The 27,574-nt window shown below is 41.4% G+C and overlaps 1 protein-coding gene across 1 annotated transcript in view; it reads right to left on the reverse strand.

The window, feature by feature from the left end:
• Positions 1–27,574, reverse strand: part of LOC126253158 (gem-associated protein 5) — a 413,052-nt gene that overhangs the window by 210,516 nt on the left and 174,962 nt on the right. Inside the window, exon 10 of the mRNA XM_049954316.1 lies at positions 4,216–4,333. Coding sequence (XP_049810273.1) covers positions 4,216–4,333 — 118 coding nt within the window. The remainder of the gene's footprint in view (positions 1–4,215; positions 4,334–27,574) is intronic.

Raw genomic sequence — 27,574 nt, forward strand, 5'->3', positions numbered from 1 at the left:
CAGATCCCAACCTTACGATACTATCTGCCGACAAAAGCTCCACCACTGTTGTTTTCAACCACAAAAGGATTCTGCCAGCTGTCAGATACATCTACCTACAAACCTTGCCACAGTGACCCCATTCCAGAAATCCAGCAGGATCTCCAGTCTTTCCTCAAATTCCTTGAGCTCATACCAGAACCTCTCACCAGAGTCCATCTCTCTCCTCACCCCTACCACTCCCTGCACTCCTACCTTCTACATGCTTCCTAAAGTCCATAAACCCAACCACCCAGGACACCTCATTGTGGCCAGTTACTGTGCACCCACTGAGATAGTCTCTGCTTGCATAGACCAACATCTTCAGCCTACTATACGGGAACTACTCCCCTATATAAAAGATACCAACCATTTCCACCACCAACTCTCCACACTTCCTGTCCCTATACCACACAGTGCCCTGCTCATCACTACAGATGTCATCTCCCTTTACACTAACATCCCTAATGCCCATGGCCTTACCACTGTTGAACACTACCCTTCCCAACACCTGATGGATTCCAAACCAACAGCCTCCTTCCAAGTCACCATGACCAGCTATATTCTCACCCACAATTACTTCTCCTTTGAACGCATTACCTACAAACAAATCTGGGGTATGGCTATGGGCATTTGCATGGCACCATCCTATGCCAACCTTTATGGACCACCTAGAGGAATCCTTCCTGAACAACCAGAATCCTAAACCTCTCACCTTGTTCAGATTCACTGATGACATCTTTGCATTCTGGATAGAGGGTGGGGGACACCCTATCCACATTTGTCCAGAACCTCAACAGCTTCTCCCCCATTTGCTTCACCTGGTCCTACTCAACCCAACAAACAACCTTCCTAGATGTTAACCTCCACCTAAAAGATGGCTTCATCAGTACCTCTGTCCATATCACACCTACTAACCACTAGCAATACCTCCACTTTGACAGCTGCCACTCGTTCCATACCAAGAAGTCCCTTCCTTACAGCCTAGCCACCTGTGGTCATCGCATCTGCAGTGATGAGCAGTCCCTCTTGAAATATATCGAGGGTCTCACTGGGGCCTTCACAAACCATAATTATCCTCCGAACCTCGTACAAAAACAAATCTCTCATGTCTTATCTTTCCCGTCTCCCAGAACTTCTCAAAGTCTCACCGTATGGCCACAGAGGAGCATTCCCCTTGTAACTTTGTACCATCCAGGACTAGAGCAACTGAATTACATTCTCCACCAGGGTTTCGACTACCTCTCATTGTACCCTGAAAAGAGAAATGTACTGCCCACTATCCTTCCCACACACCCCACAGTGGTATTCCACCGTCCACCAAACCTACACAATATACTCGTCCATCCCTACACAACCCCTGCTCCCAACCCCTTACCTAATATCCCTGTAATACACCTAAATGCAAGAACTGTCCCATACATCCTCCTGCTACCACCACCTACTCCAGTCCCAGCACAAGCATCACCTATCCCATCAAAGGCAGAGCTACCTGTGAAACCAGTCATGTAATCTACAAGCTAAACTGCAACCACTGTGCTGCATTCTATTTGGGCATGGCAACCAACAAACTGTCTGTCCAAATGAATGGCCACCAACAAACTATAGCCAAGAAACAAGTGGACCACCCTGTTGCTGAGCACACTGCCCAACATGACATTCTTCATTTCAATGACTGCTTCACAGTCAGTGCCGTAGGGATCCTTCCCACCAACACCAGCTTTTCTGAATTGCGCTGGTTGGAACTCCCCCTGCAATATACCCTACATTCCCTAACCCTCCTGGCCCCAATCTTCGTTGGTCATTTTTCTCACCCATACAGCCCCTTCCCTGTTCCCATTCCAGCACTACTCAGCCCTCACTCCATCAATGCATCCAGTCTTTCTACTTCTCTCCTTTTCCACATCTAATCATTAGCATGTTTCCTACTATATCACTTGATCTTTCTCCATCAAAATATTTACACAAAGCCCCTATGTTCTCTGTAATCTGGCTATGTGCAGCTTTGCTTTCATCACACTGTTACCTTAATATTACACCTATGCATCTCCCTCATCCTACATTTTACAAATTCTCTACCTTTGTCTTTCTCTTGTTACTACGAGGTGCATTCAAGTTGTAAGGCCTCCAATTTTTTTCTAATTAACTACTCACCCGAAATCGATGAAACTGGCGTTACTTGTCGACATAATCGCCCTGCAGACGTACACATTTTTCACAACGCTGACGCCATGATTCCATGGCAGTGGTGAAGGCTTCTTTAGGAGTCTGTTTTGACCACTGGAAAATCGCTGAGGCAATAGCAGCACGGCTGGTGAATGTGCGGCCACGGAGAGTGTCTATCATTGTTGGAAAACGCCAAAAAGTCACTAGGAGCCAGGTCAGGTGAGTAGGGAGCATGAGGAATCACTTCAAAGTTGTTATCATGTAGAAACTGTTGCGTAACGTTAGCTCGGTGTGCGGGTGCGTTGTCTTGGTGAAACAGCACACGCGCAGCCCTTCCCGGACGTTTTTGTTGCAGTGCAGGAAGGAATTTGTTCTTCAAAACATTTTCGTGGGATGCACCTATTACCATAGTGCCCTTTGGAACGCAATGGGTAAGGATTACGCCCTCGCTGTCCCAGAACATAGACACCATCATTTTTTCAGCACTGGCGGTTACCCGAAATTTTTTTGGTGGCGGTGAATCTGTGTGCTTCCATTGAGCTGACTGGCGCTTTGTTTCTGGATTGAAAAATGGCATCCATGTCTCATCCATTGTCACAACCGACGAAAAGAAAGTCCCATTCATGCTGTTGTTGCGCGACAACATTGCTTGGTAACATGCCACACGGGCAGCCATGTGGTCGTCCGTCAGCATTCGTGGCACCCACCTGGATGACACTTTTCGCATTTTCAGGTTGTCATGCAGGATTGTGTGCACAGAACCCACAGAAATGCCAACTCTGGAGGCGATCTGTTCAACAGTCATTCGGCGATCCCCCAAAACAATTCTCTCCACTTTTTCGATCATGTCGTCAGACCAGCTTGTGCAAGCTCGAGGTTGTTTCGGTTTGTTGTCACACGATGTTCTGCCTTCATTAAACTGTCGCACCCACGAACGCACTTTCGACACATCCATAACTCCATCACCACATGCCTCCTTCAACTGTCGATGAATTTCAATTGGTTTCACACCACGCAAATTCAAAAAACGAATGATTGCACGCTGTTCAAGTACGGAAAATGTCGCCATTTTAAGTATTTAAAACAGTTCTCATTCTCGCCACTGGCGGTAAAATTCCATCTGCCATATGGTGCTGCCATCTCTGGGACGTATTGACAATGAACGCGGCCTGATTTTGAAATAATGCGCATGTTTCTATCTCTTTCCAGTCCAGAGAAAAAAAGTCGGAGACCTTAGAACTTGAATGCACCTCGTATTTCCCAATTCCCACTGCCTCTTTCCCTTTAATCAGTCTAAATAAAAAAAAGGCATTTCTAGTGAATCATTCTTCTCTACTCTATCATTCTGTTATTACTCTTACACAATCCACAACTTCTTGAGAGAACCTCACCAAATTCTTCATTTGCCTTCATGCAAGTGAAAGACCAATGCACAATTCTCACATTACTGACTAATCTATAACAAATTCAGTATTTATGAAATGTGACAATTTTCCAATAATAGAAACATGGAAACACATGTCCTGCACTAAAACTACAGAACACAAATAACTATTCAACAACATCAAAATCAGTTCTTAACATATGAAGAACTGAAAAGCAACGGCACAACATGCGTTGATTTGTAAGCAGAAGTAACCACTAGGATGTAAACACTACACAGATAACTACTTAAAGGGAGATTTCGTGACATAGAAAACAAGAAAAAAATTAAAAATATCTACTGTAGTATGCTGAACAACAGTATTATGCAGCAGCTATTATGAAAAGTATTCCAGTGAATCAAAATAACAGAGTATTCACAAAAGTATCCTGTCACTAATTCACAGTGAAGAGTATTTTTTGCTAGAATCATTCAAATCACACAGCAGCAGCAAAAACCAAAGAGGAGGAAGTCAAAAGTACTGTGGTATCTGCTAACTGTGAACTAATTTTTGTGCATACTCATCCATCAGAAAGGAACAGAAACTTTGGGAAGTGGTGATTAGGTTCACATTTACCTACTAAACATGCAAAAATAAACTTACTAACCCATCGTCATTACCAACAGCCAACAAGCTGCACTCGGAATTCCAGGAGACTTCTGTCTTAGAGCCTTTATTCTGTAGACTGCTTTCTTTTCTCACTTCAGAATTCAGGAGACGTGGAGCTAACGAAAAAAGGAAAAGAAAGTAAAATATAAAATTTTGTTCATCCTGTTGAGAAGGCAAGATGCTTTTTTTTAATATCTGATCCATAAACACGTACAACATTGACAAGCGAAGGACAAATCATAAGACGGAGAACATGAAATCTTATAAGACACAAAATCATTCTAATTTTTCCAATAACATTAAAATTCTACAGAATTAGTTATATATGAACTGCTGCTTCACAGAACAAATATGACTGATATGACAATAATGTAGCTGCATCTCAGCAGCAAGGTAGAATGCATCCAAGTCTGTGACATAGTGCTGGTAGACACATCATTTTTATTACAGTGACGGGTAGCTCCTATGGAGGTAAAAGATTTGTCATGGCATTACTATCTGTCTGATTAGCCTGGGCCGGGCAGTCTGTGGATGGTTTTTAAGGCGGTTTTTCACCTGCCGCAGCAAATGCGGGCTGGTTCCCCATATTCTGTATCAGTTACACAATGTCGGCGGTTGCTCCGCACACACTTTCTCCACGTATGCGTACACCATCATTACTCTACCACGCAAACATTGGTGTTACACTCGTCTGGTGCGAGGCGTTCCCGGGGGGTCCACTGGGGACCGAACCACACAATAACCCTGGGTTCAGTGTGGGGCGGTGGTGGGGTGAGTTGACTGCTGTAGCCTGTTGTGGGGTTGCATACCACTGAGGTGACGAGTGCTGGCTTGGGGGAAATGGGCAGGGGGAGAGGGGGGGGGGTAAAGTCTGCAATGACTAATAAGCCATACTGCTGAAGTTAAAATTTATCACAAACCTAACTCGATAAAGAAAAACTATCACAAATCAGTCCCAAAACACATTTCTTCTGACAATGAAAAACATGAAATAACACACACAAGTTTATAGCATAACATTTGAGCATTTGACAAACCACACACCAATGTTTTCTACATTATATGAAGTTTCCTGGGGCATACACATCCTATTGCATACAAATTATGTACAAACCAGCTGAATTACTTAACGTGTATAGTAATGTTTCCACACAATATCTATGATGTAAGCAAAAGACAACAGTTACCCCAGACATTCTCGGAATGGAGAAGGTGACATCGATCACTCACAGCTTTCTATATATCCATTCCATGGTCTGTAGTATTTTGCTTCAAGTTCCGAAAGCATCTCACTGCATCGTAACACTAGACAGATGTGAGATGTAGAAGTCCCAGTGGTCAAAAGTTTGTATTATTTTAGTGGGACATGTGTGATGATAAATAATAATAATAATAATAATAATAATAATAATAATAATAATTATTATTATTATTATTATCATCATTTGTTGAAATAATCAGCAATCAGCTGCAGAAAGAAATTTTATTCCTTTACCAATTTCAGGCACCTCATGCCCAACTTCAGAAGATAGCACCAGAAAATATACCACAAATAACTAGAAGTTCGATAAGAATAGCAAAATTTAAGAACAAAAAATTTAAAAATTTAATGCTCAATAAATGATAGATACATACAATTATTGCCTTACTTAGCTTCAAAAGTAAGATGTATGCAGCATATTGCTGTGGTCCTAGAAAATATACCACCAATATATAATACAACAATGAATCCAATAATGCAAAAAGAGCTCATAAATGCTTTCATGTGGTTCACAGTTTCTGTACAAAAATGGGGCTGAATTCTAGTGTCTGATTCCACTCGTCGGCTTTGAGCAATGTTGTCATACCTAAGGCAGAGACACTACATCTTCAATAGCAACTGATCATACCCATAAACAAATGAATGTAGCATACAATAAAATTACATTCACAGTTCATGTGATTAATTACTTAGCTGTTTACTATATTTTACTGCTCAAAAGAAGAATTAATGTTTTTAAGCTGGTAATATTAAACTCGCTGTTACTGAACTAGTGTGTGTAGTGTCTCTGTTTGTATGTCTGTGAAGTACAATATTCTGTGCGGTGTTGACAACCCCCACAAAGTACATAATTTTGTACACGTAGACAAGTTACTCTTGTGGTGGAGAAGCAGCAGCCAACTCCAACTGTTGTCTGTAAAATTACTGAAATGTAAGAGAAAGAAAACTTCTATAGGATCTTCTGAGATTGGAACACTGCCATTCGCATTTGGTCATTCGATGATTGTCTGCGAGTGAAATGAGTTCCTTTTAGCAGAGAAAATTTTCTCTATGCTTTTGACCGTGTTATTGAAGCAGGTTCTACAGCAAACATCAACCACCAAATGTTCGAAGTCCTATATAAGCTTACAGTAGATAATAGTTAATCACAGAATCCTTTGATCAAAATTACATACGTGCAATTACCTTTGAAAAGCTACAGACTGTATTATGGCCATTACTAAACTCTACATTAACATCAAATATCACTTGTGAATCTCAAAAAACACAAATTATACAATATGGCGGCTAACAATGAATGTTTCATAGCACACACTTCCTACACATCCTCTCGGTATCCTGTCTCTTAAGAAAGTCCTGTCACATACTGATTTTCTTACTTTTCTTTGCTTGCCATGGAGCAACTCTAAGTCACGGAATAAATATTTCACTCGCACAGGCGAAACGTGCCACCTCGTGATATACTGGGTGATCAAAAAGTCAGTATAAATTTGAAAACTTAATAAACCACGGAATAATGTAGATAGAGAGGTAAAAATTGACACACATGCTTGGAATGACATGGGGTTTTATTAGAACAGGATGGCGTTCCACCCCATATTGCTAGATGCGTGAAAGATCTCTTGCGCGCGTTGTTTGGTGATGATTGTGTGCTCAGTCGCCACTTTCATCATGCTTGACCTCCCAGGTCCCCAGACCTCAGTCCGTGCGATTATTGGTTTTGGGGTTACCTGAAGTTGCAAGTTTATCGTGATTGACTGACATCTCTAGGGATGCTGAAAGACAACATCCGACGCCAATGCCTCACGATAACTCCGGACATGCTTTACAGTGCTGTTCACAACATTATTCCTCGACTACAGCTATTGTTGAGGAATGGTGGTGGACATATTGAGCATTTCCTGTAAAGATCATCATCTTTGCTTTGTCTTACTTTGTTATGCTAATTATTGCTATTCTGATCAGATGAAGCGCCATCTGTCGGACAGTTTTTGAACTTTTGTATTTTTTTGGTTCTAATAAACCCCATGTCATTCCAAGCATGTGTCAATTTGTACCTCTCTATCTACATTATTCCATGATTTATTCAGTTTTCAAATTTATACTGACTTTTTTATCACCCGGTATATTCAATTTAAAACAATAGCAATAGGAAAGTCGTTGAACCGATTTGTATCCGCTAGCACGAACCAAGGGATATTATATGCCCCCCCCCCCCCCCCATGGGAGCAAAAATTTGTTTACAACGTTTCGCAAACCCCTTCTGCACTTACTGAATGCGACTATGCCTACTTCAGGCTGGACTACACTTAACAAACACCGTTGACCATAGGTGATTGGTAGGGCCACGGCCTTTTTAGATTTCGGACCTCCCTGTCTGGGAAAAGCCCCCACAGGAAACCATGGAAAACCAGAAGTGAGGTCAGCCAACCTGGTTTCCAAATCCCATTTCGAATTTTTATAGTTGTAACTGAAATTTCTTAATTTAAAATACAATCTTATAGTTCAGTTTTTTCACAATTAGTTGTTGCAGAGCAGCTGGGTCACATTGGTCAATCTCACAGGGAAGCTGGGTGCTGCATGGCAGGCTGGTCCCAAATGATGACTCTCTCCCTCAAAACTGCTATTGGGACGTGTAGTCGATGGATCGGGATCGGGATCGGGTTGTCCCTCGCAGTGGACCAGGTGTTTACGGGATCACATCGGGATCAGGAATGGGAAGTGGTGAACATGAAACAGAATGACCAGTCTGAACCTTCTGAACCCTTACTCTGAATTTTTTCTTGGCCCTGAAATTGTTAGTCGATTGGCATACTAACATGTTTCTGCACTGGCATGATAGTTTCGGATAAAGTTTTTCTGTGTTCATTTTTCACCATTCTTTCTCATTTATGACACTTTTGTTGAATGTCACTGTTTTATATCCTATTTTCATTGAATTACACTGTGGATCCATCTCAACACGATATGAATTCTCATAATGTTCCTAATTACGGTGCATTGTTTGTACTCTATCAACAGTCACAGGTTTGTCCATGGGCATGCAAGATTACACTGCACTTATATTTTGACAACTTCATACATACTTTAATCAGTCATATATTCCCTCATATACAATGTCATATGACTTTGCTTGCTTCACTGTAAGTCCATTTGCTCAAGTAATACAAACAATTAACCACCAATACATGGTAATTTCTCGCTAGCATCCGAATCTAACATACTCAGCTCAGCCACCGTTAGTTTACCTTTTACAAGACACTGAAATTTTGGTTATGTAGCAAAGGTCCTCCTAACTGTAGTAAAGTCAATCACAATATGACATGCACACTCCTGCTCTTTGTTATCCAGTATCCTCAGAAAAATTATTCTTAGACAAGTGCATGAAATTCACTGTCCAGAGCTACTTGGAATCATTTCCTATCAAAATCTTTGCTTCCAGTACTACTTCACTCTTTATACTTAAATGAACTTAAATGAGAACATGAGCACATACAAAATTAAAATTAATTCTGGAAATAAACACAAAAGTTATTCACATACACATAACAGTATACAATCAGCATCAGCTTCCTCCTGTGGTTCTGCTGAAAACAAACATCAATACACTTACTTATCTAACTACACCTACCTCCACTTAAAAACGAATTGAAATAAACTCTCCTTAATATATACAATCTTTACTAGAGACTGGACTAATTATAATTTCGCATAGTACTTTTTAATATCATGGTGAGGATAGAGTCCCTTCACCTTTCCCGTCACTGGGTAGGCCAATAGATATGTCCTAGGATGTGGAATCCTTATTATTTCAAACGGTCCAACAATTTCTATTTCTTGTACCTCTTCGTCAATAAGATACCAGTGGATGAGTGTGCAACAACACACTATCCCCTAAAGCAAAAGTTTGTGTTTTCTTTATCTTACTGTCATATTTTACCTTTCTCATTCTGGCCCTTTCGGCCACTAAAGCCAACTTAATCTTTTCTTCCAAAGTAGACTATTCACCCACTCATTCCTTTCTTCCTTTTGAAACATTAATTCCTCTGGTGTGAAACCCGTTGAGGTATGCGGTAAAGAATTTACAATGTCTTCAAAGTCTTGCACATATTCTATTGACCGTGTTTGACTATTCGGACAATATGTCCTCATAAATCAACTAACCTCACGAAAAACCCTCTCAATCAGGCTCGCTTGTGTATTACATCTTGATGTTAGTATTTGTTTAATTCCTTTTTGCTCCAATGTGTTCCCCCAGGTGAATGAGGTAAAATTACTGCCATTATCTGATATAATAGCTTGTTGTTTCCCTACTTGCGGTACATATTCCAGCAATAATTTCAAAAGATGGTGTTCATTGGCTATAACTTCACATGTTTTGTAAATACATCCAAGAAGCCTACAATGTATCTACATCCTCCTCGTGCTCTAGGCAATGCCCCACAGACATCTAAGGATAGCTAAGCTAGTCATTTCTCTGGTAATATATGCTACCTATATTATTAGGTTTTGTTTTTTGACACATTACACACATTCTAATGACCTTCTGTACTTTCCATTGCAAATTAAGAAAATATCAATATGTTCGTAGCTTAATGGCACACTAAATCACTCCAAAGTGGCCCCATGCCAGATGTGTATGAGGTGTGTTTTTTAAGTAAGTGCCGTTTTGAAATTAAAAAAAGATGTGCTAAGACATCTCAATAATTTTATTTTTACCTGAAGGCCTGTACCTTAATCTACACACTGACGTCCTTGTTTACGTTGTGTACTGAGTGTTTAAGATGTCTCCGATAATCGTGAGTCCCGCCGACTGTGAAGTACGGGCTGTTGTAAGATTTCTTAGTGCTAAAGGCCTAAAAGCAATCGATATTCATCGTGAGGTCTGTGCAGTTTATGGAGGAAACATTATGAGTGATGGAATGGTAAGAAAGTGGGTGAGAGCATTTAAAGCTGGCAGCACAAATGTGCATGATGAATAACGGAGTGCACGTCCTTCGGTCGTTAATGAAAGTTTGGTGCAGGAAGTGGACAATAAGATGAGAAAACAGACGCTTTACGATTTCTTACTTGAGGGATGACTTTCCTAATGTTTCCCGTAGTGTTTTGTATGGCATTGTAACCAAGCACTTGAATTACCGAAAATTGTGCGTACATTGGGTACCGAAAATGTTGACGGATGTACACAAAAACCAAATGTTTAGACAGTGCATTGACTTTCCTTGAGTGGTACCACAACGACGTTGATGATTTCTTAAGCCAAACTGTTACGGGCGATGAAACATGGGTGGCCTACGTCACACTAGAATCAAAGCAACAGTCCATGTAAGTTGAGCAAGGGCATCGTTTTGCTGCAAGACAATGCCCGTCTGCCTGTGGCGAATCAGACCAAAGATCTCATCACATCTTTTCGATGGGAAACTCTACATCATCCTCTGTACAGCCCCGATCTTGTGCCCAGTGAGTACCATCTGTTCCTGCACTTGAAGAAACACCTGGGCGGTCAGCATCTTCAAGACGATGACGAAGTCAAAACAGTGGTGATGCAGTGGTTAACAAGTCAGGTGGCAGACGTCTATGAGGAGGGTATTCAAAAACTGGTACAACATTATGACAAGTGCCTCAATATTGACAGAAATTACGTATAAAAGTAGTTTAAGGTACGGGCTTTAATGCAAAAATAAAATTATTGAGATATCTTAGCACGTCTTTTTTAAGTTTCAAAACGGTCTTACTTAAATACACGCTTTGTATATTGTATCAACTTGACTTCATGGCTTTCATAAATACATACACACCAATTATCTCCTTTCGTATTCCCCCGATGGAATAAAACTACATTTATCACCTTAAAATAGTCTTTAAGGTTGGTGTACTCAGGTTGTTCCAATTTCTGTTGGCCACCACACCAGCATATATCCTATTTCTGCAACTTCTCCATCCCCTGGCATAGTTCCAAATAATACCTTCTTGTCATTGGTTCTTTCATTAATATGATAGTAAATTCTACTTTGCGATCACCAAAGTGTTCTTCCTGATCTGATCTTTCTGGAAGCCTAGGTAGGGCATCTGCAATTTGATTGTCCTTTCCTTTAATATAACATATGTGAAATCGATACTCTTGTAACACCATTGTCCACCTTAATAATCTCAGTGTGAGTACCTTGCATGTTTGCATGAGGCTGAGGGCTTAGTTATCACAATAGACTATTGTTTGTGCCCCAAATAAATAATGATGGAACGTCTTGAAAGCCCAAACTATAGCTAATGCTTCCAGCTCAGTCGTAGTGTATGCTCTTTCACAACTCGACAATATCCTTCTTGCAAAAACTATAGGGCATAATGTAGGTTGCCCATTAATTGTCTTAATTTGGAAAAGACGAGATCCTAATCCAACATTTGAAGAATCTGTCATCAAGCAAAAATATTAAGTCCATATCTGGATAATGCAAAAATTTTGCATTTACCAGAGCTTATTTAATTTTCTCAAATGCATACTGACAGTCATTTGTCCATTGCCAAGAAACATTCTTTCTTAAAAAATTTACTAATAGCTCTGCATTCATGACCTGGTCCTCTATGAACCATCGAGAAAATGAGGCTAAACCCAAAAACACAAGTTGTTTCTTATCCCTAGGTGCAGGAAAATTCTTAATAGTGCTTATCTTGGCACTGTCTGGCAAAATTCCTTTGGCATCAATTAAATTACCCAAAAATTTTATCTTCTTCATCCCGAAATGAAACTTTTGCAGGTTTGCAGTTATTCCAGATCTCCTAAAAGTTTCCAATAATCTCTTTAATAAGATGATGTGTTGTTCCCATCTTGTGGTAGTGATTAAGATGTCGACGAACAGGGTGAGCAGACTTCTTAGTTCTCATCCTAACACTGCATCTAATGCCATTATAAAAATTCCTGCACTCACATTCAAACCAAAAGGCAATACCTTAAACTGATAACTTCTTCCGGCATATATGAAGGCTGTATGTTGTCCTGATTGTTCATCCAGTTTGATATGCCAATATGAAGTCTGGAGGTCAATACTGGTGAAGTACTCCATAAAACTTCTGAATGAGTCCGTCTATATTTTCTGGGTGAGGTCTCACTGGTACAATAATTGTATTGATGACTCTTGCATCCAACATCAATCTTACTTTTCCCTCTGGTTTGGGTACAACTAAAAGTGGACTGCAATATGGACTGACTGATGGTTCTAGCAGGTCCCAATTTATCATTCTGTTTATTTCTTCACTTACTGATTTCCTCAATCTCCAAGGAATTGGATATGATTTATTACAGTATGTATCACGAGGAAACACCTCCAAATGGCACCTAAATCCCTTAATAATTATTGGCCTTTCTCCAAAAATCTGGATGTATTTCCCCAAAAGATCTACCAATGGATCATTTAGTTCGTTGGGCAACTTCCTTTGCCTTTTCTTCCGCTTGTTCTGCTAACCCAAGTATGTTGCTTTCCCTTACCTCTTCTGTATGTTTATACCTCCTTTCTTTTATGCCCTGGACAGTAATTTCCAATGCTCCTTACTTCCCTGATCAGATCAACTTGAGGCATTTACCCATTATCACAAAAGCTGGGATAGTTTTACTTCTCCTCTTGTTTTGCAATCCACCTCCTTAAAATTCATTTATTCACTTTTAACTAATTAGCACTAACATATGTGAATATAATCTGCATTTTCATAAAAGCGGATTGTTTGTGCTCAGTTTTAAAGAACATAACACCAGATCTAATTTTGTGCTTAGTTTTATGTAGGTAATTGATTTTTTAATTTATATTGACTATTCCTTGTTAGTATCTTTTGTTATTGGGCAAACTCAGTAATTGTTCACAACTTAAATTCAATTGTTGATGTATAAACAAATACAAATTCTGTATTAATTATAAGCATTTTGAGGAACAACTAATAGTAATCTTAAAGTATATATTTGGCTCTATTCGAAAACATGTTAGCGAAATCAGCCCTTCATTAATTCCAAAGTAATTACCAGTTTTGTCAAAAGTATGGTTTGCATAACAATATTTGTTAATTTCATCATTTAAACAAATAATTTGGCCGAACTCTTGTAGTAGAAGAAACTGTTATAAAGAACCAATTTTTCGACGGATTCAGTTAATTTAGTGAGTTAAGTTTTAATTGCAATTTCTGTAAATTTAACTTCAAACAATGTGTAGTTTCAGTACCCATTATTGTGAAGATATAAAAGGGCCCAATTTTTCGTCCCAAGACAGTAAGTCCACAGCCAAGTTTCAGATGAGAAACCTGTGTTGGTTAGAACAACAATTGTTACATAATCAGGCCATGTGTTAAAACAATGACAGTGTCTGCTCTATACGTATCTTTCTGTTCAAGAACTGTGAACTTTGTGGTTAGGTTTTTACTGCTCGTAGATGTTCAATAGTAAACTATTGTAGCAGTATGTGGAGGTTTGCCTGCAAACTATTAATGAGGATTATCGAAAATTAAAATAATAGTGCACTGGTCATATTAAATGTATATAGGGGGGTTGTGAAAACTGAAAGTAAACAACTGTGAAAAAGCAAATGTGCACCTGTCGGTTACATCATTTACAGTAGACTGTACTGCACTTTCACCCCCTATTTTTTCAGCCAGTAAAGAAGGCAAACCATCACAAGCAGGCAAGAAGTCTATTTTTAAGTCCTTCCTCATAGTCTCTAATCCAATGATACAATCTTCTATTAATTTTTGAATTACTAGGAACATGCATCTTATTGCTGTATTTCCTATTCTTACAGCTAGCAAAGTTTCTATCTGGACTGGTTGTGAGCGGGTACCTAAGGCTCCAATGATCTTACAATTTCATATCGGCAACATCGGTAACTCAGGCCTCTGGGATAGCTGATTAAATAATTTGTTGGAGATCGCATTTATCGAAGCTTCGGTATCCATGATTACTCTTGATAGATATGTCTATTTCGGCACGGGTCGCTGATACAGGCACTTAATTACAAACTTGTTCCCCAGGATTTACATCTTCCATTAACTCCTCAATGATCCTCATTCCATTGTTGTATCTAAAACAGTTTACAGGCGATTGCTTGTGAAATTGTTCGTGGGTTTGCTTCATACTATTTATTTCTTTTCTGATATCTGTCTGTTCGTTTGTCAAAGTAGTCACATCAGCTAATACTTTAACAAAATCTTCCCTTGTGGGCAGTTCGTTCACTTTATTGGTTATACCCTTTACTTTCTCAGCTAACTCTGCCTGTTCTGTAACTAAATTACTCACTATATTTGCCTGTTGCACAGCTATGGTTTCTGCATTTGCAGAAATAGCCACCTGGGCGACTGACATATTTGCTTGCTCAGTGAACAGTTTCGCCTATGTAGCAGACATGCTGGTCTGTTCCGAAGCTAAATTTTCAACTGTTGTTGAAATATTTGCTTGTGTAGCAGATATGCGAGACTGTTCCAAAGCTAAATTTTCAACTGTTGTTGAAATATTCGCTTGAATAGCAGATATATGAGACTGATCTGCAGCTAAACTAGCTACGGTATTCATCATAAGTTTCATTTGATTTAAGAGTTCGGCCACAGGATCTTTGGATTATCCTTGGACAACTTCTCCATCTTCTGTGCATCCTCCAGCCTCACCACGGATACTCAGCAACTGCAACCAACGATCAGGCGGTTGGAGGAATGGTCTTGCACCACAGGTTTTAAATTCTCATTAGAGAAAACATTTCGTGTTGATTTTAATCGTTTCCGCTGTCTGTTTCATTTGCCCGTTTTAAAACTGGGGGACACCGTTCTCACTTTTAAGGAAAAGCTGAAGTATCTGGGTCTTATCTTTGATCAGAAGCTAATAGGTTGCCACACCTTAAAGAACTGAAACTGAGATGTCTCAAGGCCTTAAACATCCTAAAATGTGTCAATCATAGGTCTTGGGGAGGTGACAGAGTGTATCTGCTCCAACTTTATATGGCCTTGGTTGGTGTGACCCCTGTTTGAATTTGGATGCCAGATTTATGGGTCAGCAAGGCCGTCATATGTTAAAATGCTGGTTGCAGTTCACCACGACGGTATTAGGCTGTCAACAGGGGCCTATCGCACAAGGTTTGATCATCATGCGAGTGTTACGGAAATGCTTCAGGAACTCGGATGGGAGTCTCTGGAGGAAAGGAGGCGTTCTTTTCGTGAATCGCTACTGAGGAAATTTAGAGAACCAGCATTTGTGGCTGACTGCAGTACAATTTTACTGTCGCCAACTTACATTTTGCGGAAAGATCACAAAGATAAGATCAGTGAGATTAGGGCTTGTACAGAGGCATATAGGCAGTCATTTTTCCCTCGTTCTGTTTGGGAGTGGAACGGGGAGAGAAGATGCTAGTTGTAGTACGAGGTAACCTCCGCCAAGCACCGTATGGTGGATTGCGGAGTATGTATGTAGATGTACATGTAGCCCTGTTGTTAGTTTGTGTGCAGAGGCTGGTGAGCCTCCGCTGTCTATTCGACGTCTTCTTCTCGTGGTATGCCAAACATATAGGGCATTGTCCATTCCTACATCGCCAGCATCCAGTTACATTGTTCGGCCACCACTGGAACAGCTGTTCAATCATCTACCACAAGGAACGCGGCCATTTGGGATCTGTGCAAGGGATAGCCTTCAGTTGTTACAGGTGGGGAGCATTCAGGTCCAAATCCAGGGGTGCAGTAGGGTCTCCCCATGGCTACTACCAAGGGCCAGATTGCTTTTAGAAATGACTGCTTACAAGAAGCATTGTACCCCAGACCACGTTTTTAAAATAAAATTTAATAAAATTTTACATAGCCACACATATTTTATTACTGTCTACACGGATGGTTCTAAGCAGGGAGATGTTTTCAGTTGTTTTGTCGTGTTCCCCGATATTGTCCTCAGGATAGAGCACCCAGAGGAGTTTTCAGTTTATTACGTGTAACTGTTTGCTATCCTGAGGGCAGTGGAGCATATGAGACTGTGTTGCGACAAAAATTTTATCCTCTGTTCTGATTCTCAAAGTGGCCTCCTTGCTGTTGGGCAGATGTACCCAACACATCAGATGGTGCAACAAGTGCAGGATCTCTCCTTCTCTTGCAAAGACAAAACAAGGTTAGTCCTTTTTTGCTGGGTTCCAGGGAACATAGGCATCCAAGGAAATGCACTCGCTGCTGCTCCTGCTGCTGCTGCTAAGGAGGTTTGCTACCTTCCTCCTGCTGCCCGCTGTTCAGTACCTCTGCAGGCTGTCACTTCATTTGTGACTAGGAAGGCCATATGTTGGTGGGAGTCTCAGTGGCTGGAAGTGAGGAAAAATAAACTACGTTCAATCAAGACTTCAGTGCGACCGTGGATCACCTTCTTTCGCTCGCAACAGTGTGAAGAAGTAGCCCTTATTCAGCTTAGAGTGGGACATTGTCCATTGACACATGGCTTCCTCATGCATCGGGAGGAGCTTCCAGTATGTCAGAGATGCAGGACACAGCTGTCAGTATGACAACTTTTAACTGAGTGTGTTTTATATTATGACCTGAGGGTTGAATTTCCACAGGATCTTCCCTCTATTTTAACTGATAACAAGGTGAGTGTTGTTCGTGTCTTAAAATTTTGTGTGGTGTCCAGAATTCTTCCTGAAATACTGGGTGTAAGATCTTAATGTGTCAGAGTGGCTGGGTCACAAATTATGTCTAAAGTCGTCATCCAGCCACAGTTATTTGTCCATGATTTTATTTAGTAATCCCGCTGTGTCTCACTGGGGTTTTGTTATGAGCTTTTATGAACCTCACCTTCTTGGGATTGCCTTATGTTTCCTGTGGTGGGATCCAAAGTAGTTTTCCAGTTTACTGATCTTCTTCCATAGATTGTGAAAATCTTCTTCGATATAACATTAATGCAAGGGCGCTGATGACCTAGCTGTTTAGCACCCTCCACCATAAATCATCATCATCAACATTCTATGCGACCTACATCCGACGTCAGGCAGCCACGATAATGCGGGTCCATCACATATGAACTTCATGCGGTTCTATTCTGCAGTAAAGGCAAGCACAAGAATGGCATGCTAACTCATTGCACACATTAATCTAGTCTTTGCAGATAATGGCTAGGTTAGGAATATTTGTAGATTTAGTTATTGTATGCTTTAGTATATGCAGAGTGATATATGCTTCTCTCTCTCTCTCTCTCTCTCTCTCTTTTTTTTTTTTTTTTTTTTTTTTTTTTTTTTTTTTGACATGTTCAAATTGTGGAGAGATGTTCTGGAGTATAGAATCTGATGTGTATTTTCATGGGGCAAAGCTGAATTGTGTCCAGGGTAAAGTAATTAAAAAAATAGTGAACAACTGAATTCTTATGGTTAAAACCAGATCACAGTTTAAAATGGAGAGGGAACAGGAAGCGAATTTGCAGCCCAGTGGTGATGAACAAAACCCAGGGCAAACAGCAGATGCTGGCCAAGGATAATCCAAAGATCCTATGGCCGAACTCTTAAATCAAATGAAACTTTTGATGAATACCGTAGCTAGTTTAGCTGCAGATCGGTCTCATATGTCTGCTATTCAAGCGAATATTTCAACAACAGTTGAAAATTTAGCTTTGGAATTGTCTCGCATATCTGCTACACAAGTGAATATTTCAACAGCCTTATTTTGAAAGTTTAGCTTCGGAACAGTCCAACACGTCTGCTACACAGGTGAAACTGTTCGCTGAGTAAGCGAATATGTCAGCTGTCCAGGTGGCTATTTCTGCAAATGTAGAAACCATAGCTGTGGAATAGGCAAATATAGTGGCTAAAGTAACAAACCTGACCACTACTCTGGTTATAAACTATTGATCACAATGGTGAAAGCAATGACACTTAAAACACTCCCATGAGGGACACCATTCTCCTGCTTAAAATGGTCAGACAGGGCATTCCAAACCCTCTATCTAAAATATCTGTCTGAGAGAAAGGACCATATGAAGGTCAGTCGACGTCCACGGAATCCTCATTGATGGACCTGCGACAAAATATTATGCCTCCAGGTAGTGTCATAGCCTTTTAGAAATCGAAGAAAACACTGATAAGGTGTTGTTATGAAGGAAAGCTTGTTGAATTGCAGATTTGAACAGGGTTAGGTTATCGAGAGTGGAATGGTACCTCCTGAACATACACTGGGAGCAACTGAGTAGGGACCTGGTTTCCAGATCCCACACTAGGTGCCAATTGACCATATGCTCCAGTGTCTATCCTATGCAGCTTATCAGGCTAATACTATGATAACTACCAGGGTCCGTCTGATCCTTTCCTGGTTTTAAAATTGTGATTAAAATAGATTCCTACAACGAGTTGGGAAAGTCACCAGTTATCCAAATTTTATTGAAGAGCTGAAGGAGGACTTCCATCGACCGCCGGTCCAACTGTTGCAACATGCTGTTGGTCATCAGGTCGTTTCCAGGGGTTGTATTACAAGCAACTGACAATGAAGAATCCAGCTCCCACAGAGAGAAAGGCTGTTTGTATTCTTTCATGTTGGTGGAACGAAAATCAAGATCAGCCTTCTCCTGTGCGTCCCGATATTGACAGAAGGTGGGATCCTGGCTGGAATCGGCCGTAATGGATTTATATGATTCAGCCATTGTCTGAGCTATATCCCTTGTCGATGTTACAAGAGACCCCTGTATTTGTACAGCTGCTATTGGCGGTCAAGAGTTGTGCCTTGAGATCCTCCTAATGGCTTCCCATACTTTACATGTGGGTGTGGACCTATAGATGGAGTTCAGGAGCTCTTGCCAAGAGCTCTGCTTACTCTACTGAATTATTCTCCTTGCGAAACTTCCTGGCAGATTAAAACTGTGCGCCGGACTGAGACTCGAACTCAAGACCTTTGCCTTTCACGGGCAAGTGCTCTACCATCCTAGCTACCCAAGCACGACTCACGCCCCGTCCTCACAGCTGTACTTCTGCCAGTACCTCGTCTCCTACCTTCCAAACTTTACAGGGGCTCTCCTGTGAACCTTGCAGAACTAGTACTCCTGAAAGAAAGGATATTGTGGAGACATGGCTTAGCCACAGCCTGGGGGATGTTTTCATTCTGGAAATGTTTTCCTTGCTTTTACATGCACCATTCTAAAGTCCACAAGATTGTCATCTGTAGGGCATCAACTGAATCTGCGCATAGCTGCCCTCCTGTGCCCGATTGCAAAACGACACTCATCATTCCACCAAGGGACAGGTTGTCTACTAGGCACTTCACAGTCTCTGGGATGGATGCATCAGTGGCATGGTGAATCACAGCTGTAACGTGGTCACCCAGTCCTGGATGCCTTCACTTTCCTTGAAAACAGATAACTGCCTGTAAAGCATTCAGTTAGCTTTCTTCAATAACCATCTCAGTGGCTTTCTTTCAGGATCTGCTCCATCAGGCAGATGGATCCAGACAGGGAAGTGGTCACTACCATGAAGGTCATCGTCCACTGCCCACTGAGCAGTGTCCCCAAGAGCAAGCAAGCACAAGGTGAGGTCTATGGCTGTAGACAAACGTGTTGCAGTGCTAAAATGTATGATTAAATGATGATGGCGTCCTCTTGGGTAAAACATTCCGGAGGTAAAATAGTCCCCCATTCGGATCTCCGGGCGGGGACTACTCAAGAGGATGTCGTTATCAAGAGAAAGAAAACTGGCGTTCTACGGATTGGAGCGTGGAATGTCAGATCCCTTAATCGGGCAGGTAGGATAGAAAATTTAAAGAGGGAAATGGGTAGGTTGAAGTTAGATATAGTGGGAATTAGTGAAGTTCGGTGGCAGGAGGAACAAGACTTCTGGTCAGGTGACTACAGGGTTATAAACACAAAATCAAATAGGGGTAATGCAGGAGTAGGTTTAATAATGAATAGGAAAATAGGAATGCGGGTAAGCTACTACAAACAGCATAGTGAACGCATTATTGTGGCCAAGATAGATACGAAGCCCACACCTACTACAGTATTACAAATTTATATGCCAACTAGCTCTGCAGATGACGAAGAAATTGAAGAAATGTATGATGAAATAAAAGAAATTATTCAGATTGTGAAGGGAGACGAAAATTTAATAGTCATGGGTGACTGGAATTCGAGTGTAGGAAAAGGGACAGAAGGAAACATAGTAGGTGAATATGGATTGGGGCTAAGAAATGAAAGAGGAAGCCGCCTGGTAGAATTTTGCACAGAGCACAACTTAATCATAGCTAACACTTGGTTTAAGAATCATGAAAGAAGGTTGTATACATGGAAGAACCCTGGAGATACTAAAAGGTATCAGACAGATTATATAATGGTAAGACAGAGATTTAGGAACCAGGTTTTAAATTGTAAGACATTTCCAGGGGCAGATGTGGACTCTGACCTGTAGATTAAAACTGAAGAAACTGCAAAAAGGTGGGAATTTAAGGAGATGGGACCTGGATAAACTGACTAAACCAGAGGTTGTACAGAGTTTCAGGGAGAGCATAAGGGAACAATTGACAGGAATGGGGGAAAGAACTACAGTAGAAGAAGAATGGGTAGCTTTGAGGGATGAAGTAGCGAAGGCAGCAGACGATCAAGTAGGTAAAAAGACGAGGGCTGCTAGAAATCCTTGGGTAACAGAAGAAATATTGAATTTAATTGATGAAGGGAGAAAATATAAAAATGCAGTAAATGAAGCAGGCAAAAAGGAATACAAACGTCTCAAAAATGAGATCGACAGGAAGTGCAAAATGGCTAAGCAGGGATGGCTAGAGGACAAATGTAAGGATGTAGAGGCCTATCTCACTAGGGGTAAGATAGATACTGCCTACAGGAAAATTAAAGAGACCTTTGGAGATAAGAAAACGACTTGTATGAATATCAAGAGCTCAGATGGAAACCCATTTCTAAGCAAAGAAGGGAAAGCAGAAAGGTGGAAGGAGTATATAGAGGGTCTATACAAGGGTGATGTACTTGAGGACAATTTTATGGAAATGGAAGCGGATGTAGACGAAGATGAAATGGGAGATATGATACTGCGTGAAGAGTTTGACAGAGCACTGAAAGACCTGAGTCGAAACAAGGCCCCCAGAGTAGACAACATTCCATTGGAACTACTGACGGCCTTGGGAGAGCCAGTCCTGACAAAACTCTACCATCTGGTGAGCAAGATGTATGAGACAGGCGAAATACCCTCAGACTTCAAGAAGAATATAATAATTCCAATCCCAAAGAAAGCAGGTGTTGACAGATGTGAAAATTACCGAACTATCAGTTTAATAAGCCACAGCTGCAAAATACTAACGCGAATTCTTTACAGACGAATGGAAAAACTAGTAGAAGCTAACCTCGGGGAAGATCAGTTTGGATTCCGTAGAAACACTGGAACACGTGAGGCAATACTGACCCTACGACTTATCTTAGAAGAAAGATTAAGGAAAGGCAAACCTACGTTTCTAGCATTTGTAGACTTAGAGAAAGCTTTTGACAATGTTGACTGGAATACTCTTTTTCAAATTCTGAAGGTGGCAGGGGTAAAATACAAGGAGCGAAAGGCTATTTACGAGGGTTGCCCAGTAAATAATGCCCCATATTTTTTTTCTCCAGAAGTATTTATTCCACAACAATCAAATTTACATATGTGAAAGACTGATGTTTTGTCTACTTGCTTTATTTTTCCACATAATCTCCTTCAAGTTCGACGGCCTTTTTCCAGCGAGACACAAGAGCGTGTATTCCCTGCCGGTAAAAATCTTTACTCTGCCTACGGAGCCAGGTTGTCACTTCGTGAATCACTTCTTCGTCATCGGCAAAACGTCTTCCACGAATGAAATTCTTCATTGGCCCAAACAAGTGAAAGTCTGAAGGAGCCAAATTGGGGCTGTAGGGTGGATGGGGTAACACTATCCAACCCAGTTTCGCGATGTGTTCACAAGTCCTCAAACTTGTGTGAGGACGAGCGTTATCATGCTGAATCAAAACATCCTGTGGGTTAGCATGACGCCCAAGGCGCCGGAAGCGCTGCTTAAGTTTGTCCAATGTTTTGACATAAGCCTCTGAATTAATGGTACTGCCTTTTGGCATCACATCAATGAGAATTACGCCCTCGCAACCCCAAAACACAGTCATCATGACTTTTCCGGCTGAAGGACCTGTTTTGAATTTTTTCTTCTGTGGAGAATAAGCATGACGCCATTCCATCGATTGTCTTTTTGTTTCGGGCTAAAAATGATGCACCCAAGTTTCATCACCTGTCACAATCCGTGACAAAAAGGCCTCCCCGTCAACGTGAAAGCGTCGCAACAAATCGAAAGAAATGTCTTTTCTTTGGGATTTGTGATCGACAGTAAGACACTGAGGAACCCATCTTGCACACACTTTTGAGTATCCAAGCTGATTGATACTCACATTCACACTTCCTTTGCTTACTGACAACTCCAGTGCCAATTGTCGAGTCGTAATGCGTCGATCCCGTCGAATGAGAACATCAGCCCGCTGCAACATGTCAGGCGTGACAGCCGTGGGAGGCCTTCCCGACCGCGGCAAATCTCGGAGCTCCGCAGCACCACCCTCTGATGCTTTCACCCTCTGTGCCCAGCGACCAACAGTACTCCTATCGACTGCAGATGTTCCGTAGACGTTGCACAAGCGTTTATGAATATTGCCCACGGTTTCTTCCTCTGCTACGAGAAATTCAATCACTGCACGTTGTTTCTGACGGATGTCACTTGCAGACACCATTTTAGAACATTCCTACACCACCGCTCTCTGTCGGAGGAAATTGAAACTTTGCGTACACACGCGGGAAACTTCAAATAACTCGCACCTAAAGTTTCACATTTCTAATATTTTTTATTTCGGAGAAAAAAAATATGGGGCATTATTTACTGGGCAACCCTCGTACAATTTGTACAGAAGCCAGATGGCAGTTATAAGAGTCGAGGGACATGAAAGGGAAGCAGTGGTTGGGAAGGGAGTAAGACAGGTTTGTAGCCTCTCTCCGATGTTGTTCAATCTGTATATTGAGCAAGCAGTAAACGAAACAAAAGAAAAATTCGGAGTAGGTATCAAAATTCATGGAGAGGAAATAAAAACTTTGAGGTTCGCCGATGACATTGTAATTCTGTCAGAGACAGCAAAGGACTTGGAAGAGCAGTTGAATGGAATGGACAGTGTCTTGAAAGGAGGATATAAGATGAACATCAACAAAAGCAAAACAAGGATAATGGAATGTAGTCCAATTAAATCGGGTGATGCTGAGGGAATTAGATTAGGAAATGAGACACTTAAAGTAGTAAAGGAGTTTTGCTATTTGGGGAGCAAAATAACTGATGATGGTCGAAGTAGAGAGGATATAAAATGTAGACTGGCAATGGCAAGGAAAGCGTTTCTGAAGAAGAGAAATTTGTTAACATCGAGTATAGATTTAAGTGTCAGGAAGTCATTTCTGAAAGTATTTGTATGGAGTGTAGCCATGTATGGAAGTGAAACATGGATGATAAATAGTTTGGACAAGAACAGAATAGAAGCTTTCGAAATGTGGTGCTACAGAAGAATGCTGAAGATTAGATGGGAAGATCACATAACTAATGAGGAAGTATTGAATAGGATTGGGGAGAAGAGAAGTTTGTGGCACAACTTGACCAGAAGAAGGGATCGGTTGGTAGGACATGTTCTAAGGCATCAAGGGATCACCAATTTAGTATTGGAGGGCAGCGTGGAGGGTAAAAATCGTAGAGGGAGACCAAGAGATGAATACACTAAGCAGATTCAGAAGGATGTAGGTTGCAGTAGGTACTGGGAGATGAAAAAGCTTGCACAGGATAGAGTAGCATGGAGAGCTGCATCAAACCAGTCTCAGGACTGAAGACCACAACAAAAACAACAACAACAACAACAACAACAAGATCTGTTGTGTGTAGCATATCCTCAGGTACCCGACCCTTGGGGCATGTGGTGTTAGAACCCCATAGTGCACTGTGTGCATTGAAGTCCCCCAAAAGAAGAAAGAGTTGGGGTAGTTCATCAAGAAGATGAGTGAGGACCCCACTATCAAGAGGCTCATGGGGTGGTAAGTACATAGAGCACACTGTGATGTCAACATGGGCCACTATCCGAACAGCAACTGCTTGTAATGCTGTTGTCAAGGGAATAGGTGAGGAATGAAAAGTGTCCTTTACGAACACTGTAACCCCACCTTTTGCCCTGTCACCAGTAAGGTCGTCTTTTCTATAAAGGTGATAGCCTCCAAGGACAGGTGTGTTAGTCTCTTTAAAATGAGTCTCTTGAAGGCTGAGGCAAAAGGGTCTGCCCTGTACAAGGAGTCTTAGTTCTGCCAGATGAGTACTGTATCCATTTGAATTCTATTGAAGTATGGGAGCCATTTCATCAATGTGGTCTTAATTTACTCCTTTATTTATGACTGGATGGTGAGGCACTTGTTAGGTGAGGTGGGGTTTTAGGTTTGACTGGGTCTGGTGATGAGGCATCAAAATCCATGATGTCTTCATCAGTCAGATGTGCCAGAATGACTTCTGATGGCACCCAGGTCAGCTTCTGACCCAAATGTTGGGATCCTTTCCCTGCTCCCTTTCCCAGCAAAGATGAGGGGGGGAAAGGGGTGGGTGAGAGCCTTTTTTTAAGAAACTTGGCGTTGAAGGGCACACTGCTTTTGGAGTGCTTTCAGGCTGTGCACTGTGGTAGGATTGCTGGTCTCTGTCATCATAGCTGTCTGGATCGCTATGTCTTTCACTTTACTTTGGCATGCACATGTGCAAGTATAGGTGCTAGAGGTAGATAAAGGAACAATGGATGTCATCTGAGTCGAAGCGTCAACCGCAGTAACAGGTTTGTGCACCAACAAAGCATAAGAAGTGGCAAAGACAGGGAGTTTCATCGCCTGATAGTCCTTTTTGGCTTCTGCGTAGGGGATCCGCTTGGTCACTTTGATTTCCTGAATTTTCATTCCTCTGCCAAAACAGGGCAGGCTCGGCTCCAGACTGGGTGGCTTCTAGAGCAGTTAATACAGACTGATGGAGAGGGAAAGTCCATCCCAGCTTCATGGGCTGCCTTTCCACACTTCCCACAAGTCGCTTCACCTCTGCAAGTCAGCATTCTATGGCCAAAACGCTGGCATTTGAAGCATCACATAGGGTTAGGTACATAGGGCTGAACCCTAAGTCACAGGAAACCTGTCATGATGTGTTCAGGTAGCATTGGAGAATTGTAGGTCACAATATAAGTGTCAGTCTTCTCAGTTTCTCCATTGTTCTTGTGAGTCCTTTGCTCCACATCTATGATCCCCTGTGGTGCCCATTCTTGTTTGAGTTCAGCAACATCTATATCCATAATATCACGGCGGGTTACCACACTTTTGCTGGAGTAAAGGGAGTTATGCAACTCAACAATGATGTCGTACTCACCCGATTTCTGTGGCTTCTGGAAGAGTTCCACCTGCTTTGCCGGTTAGTCTCAACAAACAAGGAAACATTGCACAACCACTTAACAGACTTTAGGGTACCAGCCAGCCCTTCTAAGCCTTCATGGATATAGAAGGGGGACACTTTTTCAAATGTCTCCTCCTTCCTCTTGATCACTACAAAGACATTGTTATTCATGACTCCTTGAGCACCGTTACTGACAAAATGATTATAAGGAGGACTAGCCTCCCTCATGCTTTTGGATGAATGGGTTTGAGAACTCCCAGGTGGTACACCCTTCCCGCTGGGAGGAGAAGAAGAAAATTTTGAGGGTTCCGTCTCAGTCGCAGGAGCAGCTAGGGAAATAAGGGTCCACTCAGATGGAGCCCTGAGTGCCTGAGTACACCTTATACAACTGAGGTGCGGCAGGTTCCCCAGAGGTTGCCCATTAATGACTGTTACACCTCAACAGCCATGCACCTCATCAACATGCAGCATACCTTGATGTTGAGGTTTTTTTAAATAGAGGTTTATTCCATCCTCGCGATCTAGGCGGTCAAGCCCAGATCCCCGTTCCCTGAGACACACAATGTTCCACCACCATGCCGCATGGTGGTCACTGCAGCATGCCCAGACCTTATGGTGGCAGGGGACTGGTGACACGTACCAGCCCCAGTTCAGAAACCCAAGGGTCACCAAGCCTGTACTCAGCAAACAAATGCTGAGCCCCTGAGGGCCACATAGAATGATTCCATCAGTTGTACACAAAATTATACAAAGCACAACATTAGTACAAATACATAACATAAAATACACATTTATGACAACAAATCTCAATAGATACCATCAATACATATAACTGAATGATCATGTATTAATTTGGTTTTGGACACGAATAGTTGACGGTGTCTATGTTTCACTCCTTGTACGTCCTGTCTTGTTTTAGCCATTTTTACTGTATTTTACTGCTCAAAAGAAGAATTAATGTTTAAGCTGGTAATATTAAACTCATTGTTATTGAACTAGTGTGTGTAGTGTCTCTGTAATTCTGTGAAGTGCAATATTCCATGTGTCATCGACAACCCCCACAACATACTTAATTTCATACACACAGACAAGTTTACTCTCTTGGTGGAGAAGCAGCTGCCAACTCTGATGGTTGCCTGTAAAATTACTGAAATGTAAGAGAAAGAAAACTTCTATAAGATCTTCTGGGATTGGTACACTGCCATTCGCATTTGGTCATTTGATGATTGTCTGCGAGTGAAATGAGTTCATTTTAGCAGAGAAAACTTTCTCTATGCTTTTGAGTGTGTTATTGAAGTAGGTTCTACAGCAAAGATCAACCACCAAATGTTCGAAGTCCTATATAAGCTTGCAGCACATAATAGTTCATCCCAGAATTCTTTGATCAAAATTAAATATGCGCAATTACCTTTGAAAAGCAACAGACTGTATTATGGCCATTACTAAACTCCACATTAACATTACGTATTGCTTGTGATTCTCAAAAAACACAAATTATACAAAATGGCAGCTAAAAATGACTGTTTCATTGCACACACTTCCTACACATCCACTCGTTATCCTGTCTCGTAAGAAAGTCCCGTCACATTCCAATTTTCTTGCTTTTCATCATTCGCCACAGAGTAACTCTAAGTCATGGAATAAATATTTATTCACTTTAATCCAATAACAATAGGAAGGTCGTTGAAGC

The sequence above is a fragment of the Schistocerca nitens genome, chromosome 4 (genome assembly GCF_023898315.1).
Source record: "Schistocerca nitens isolate TAMUIC-IGC-003100 chromosome 4, iqSchNite1.1, whole genome shotgun sequence".
Taxonomy (NCBI): Eukaryota; Metazoa; Arthropoda; class Insecta; order Orthoptera; family Acrididae; genus Schistocerca; species Schistocerca nitens.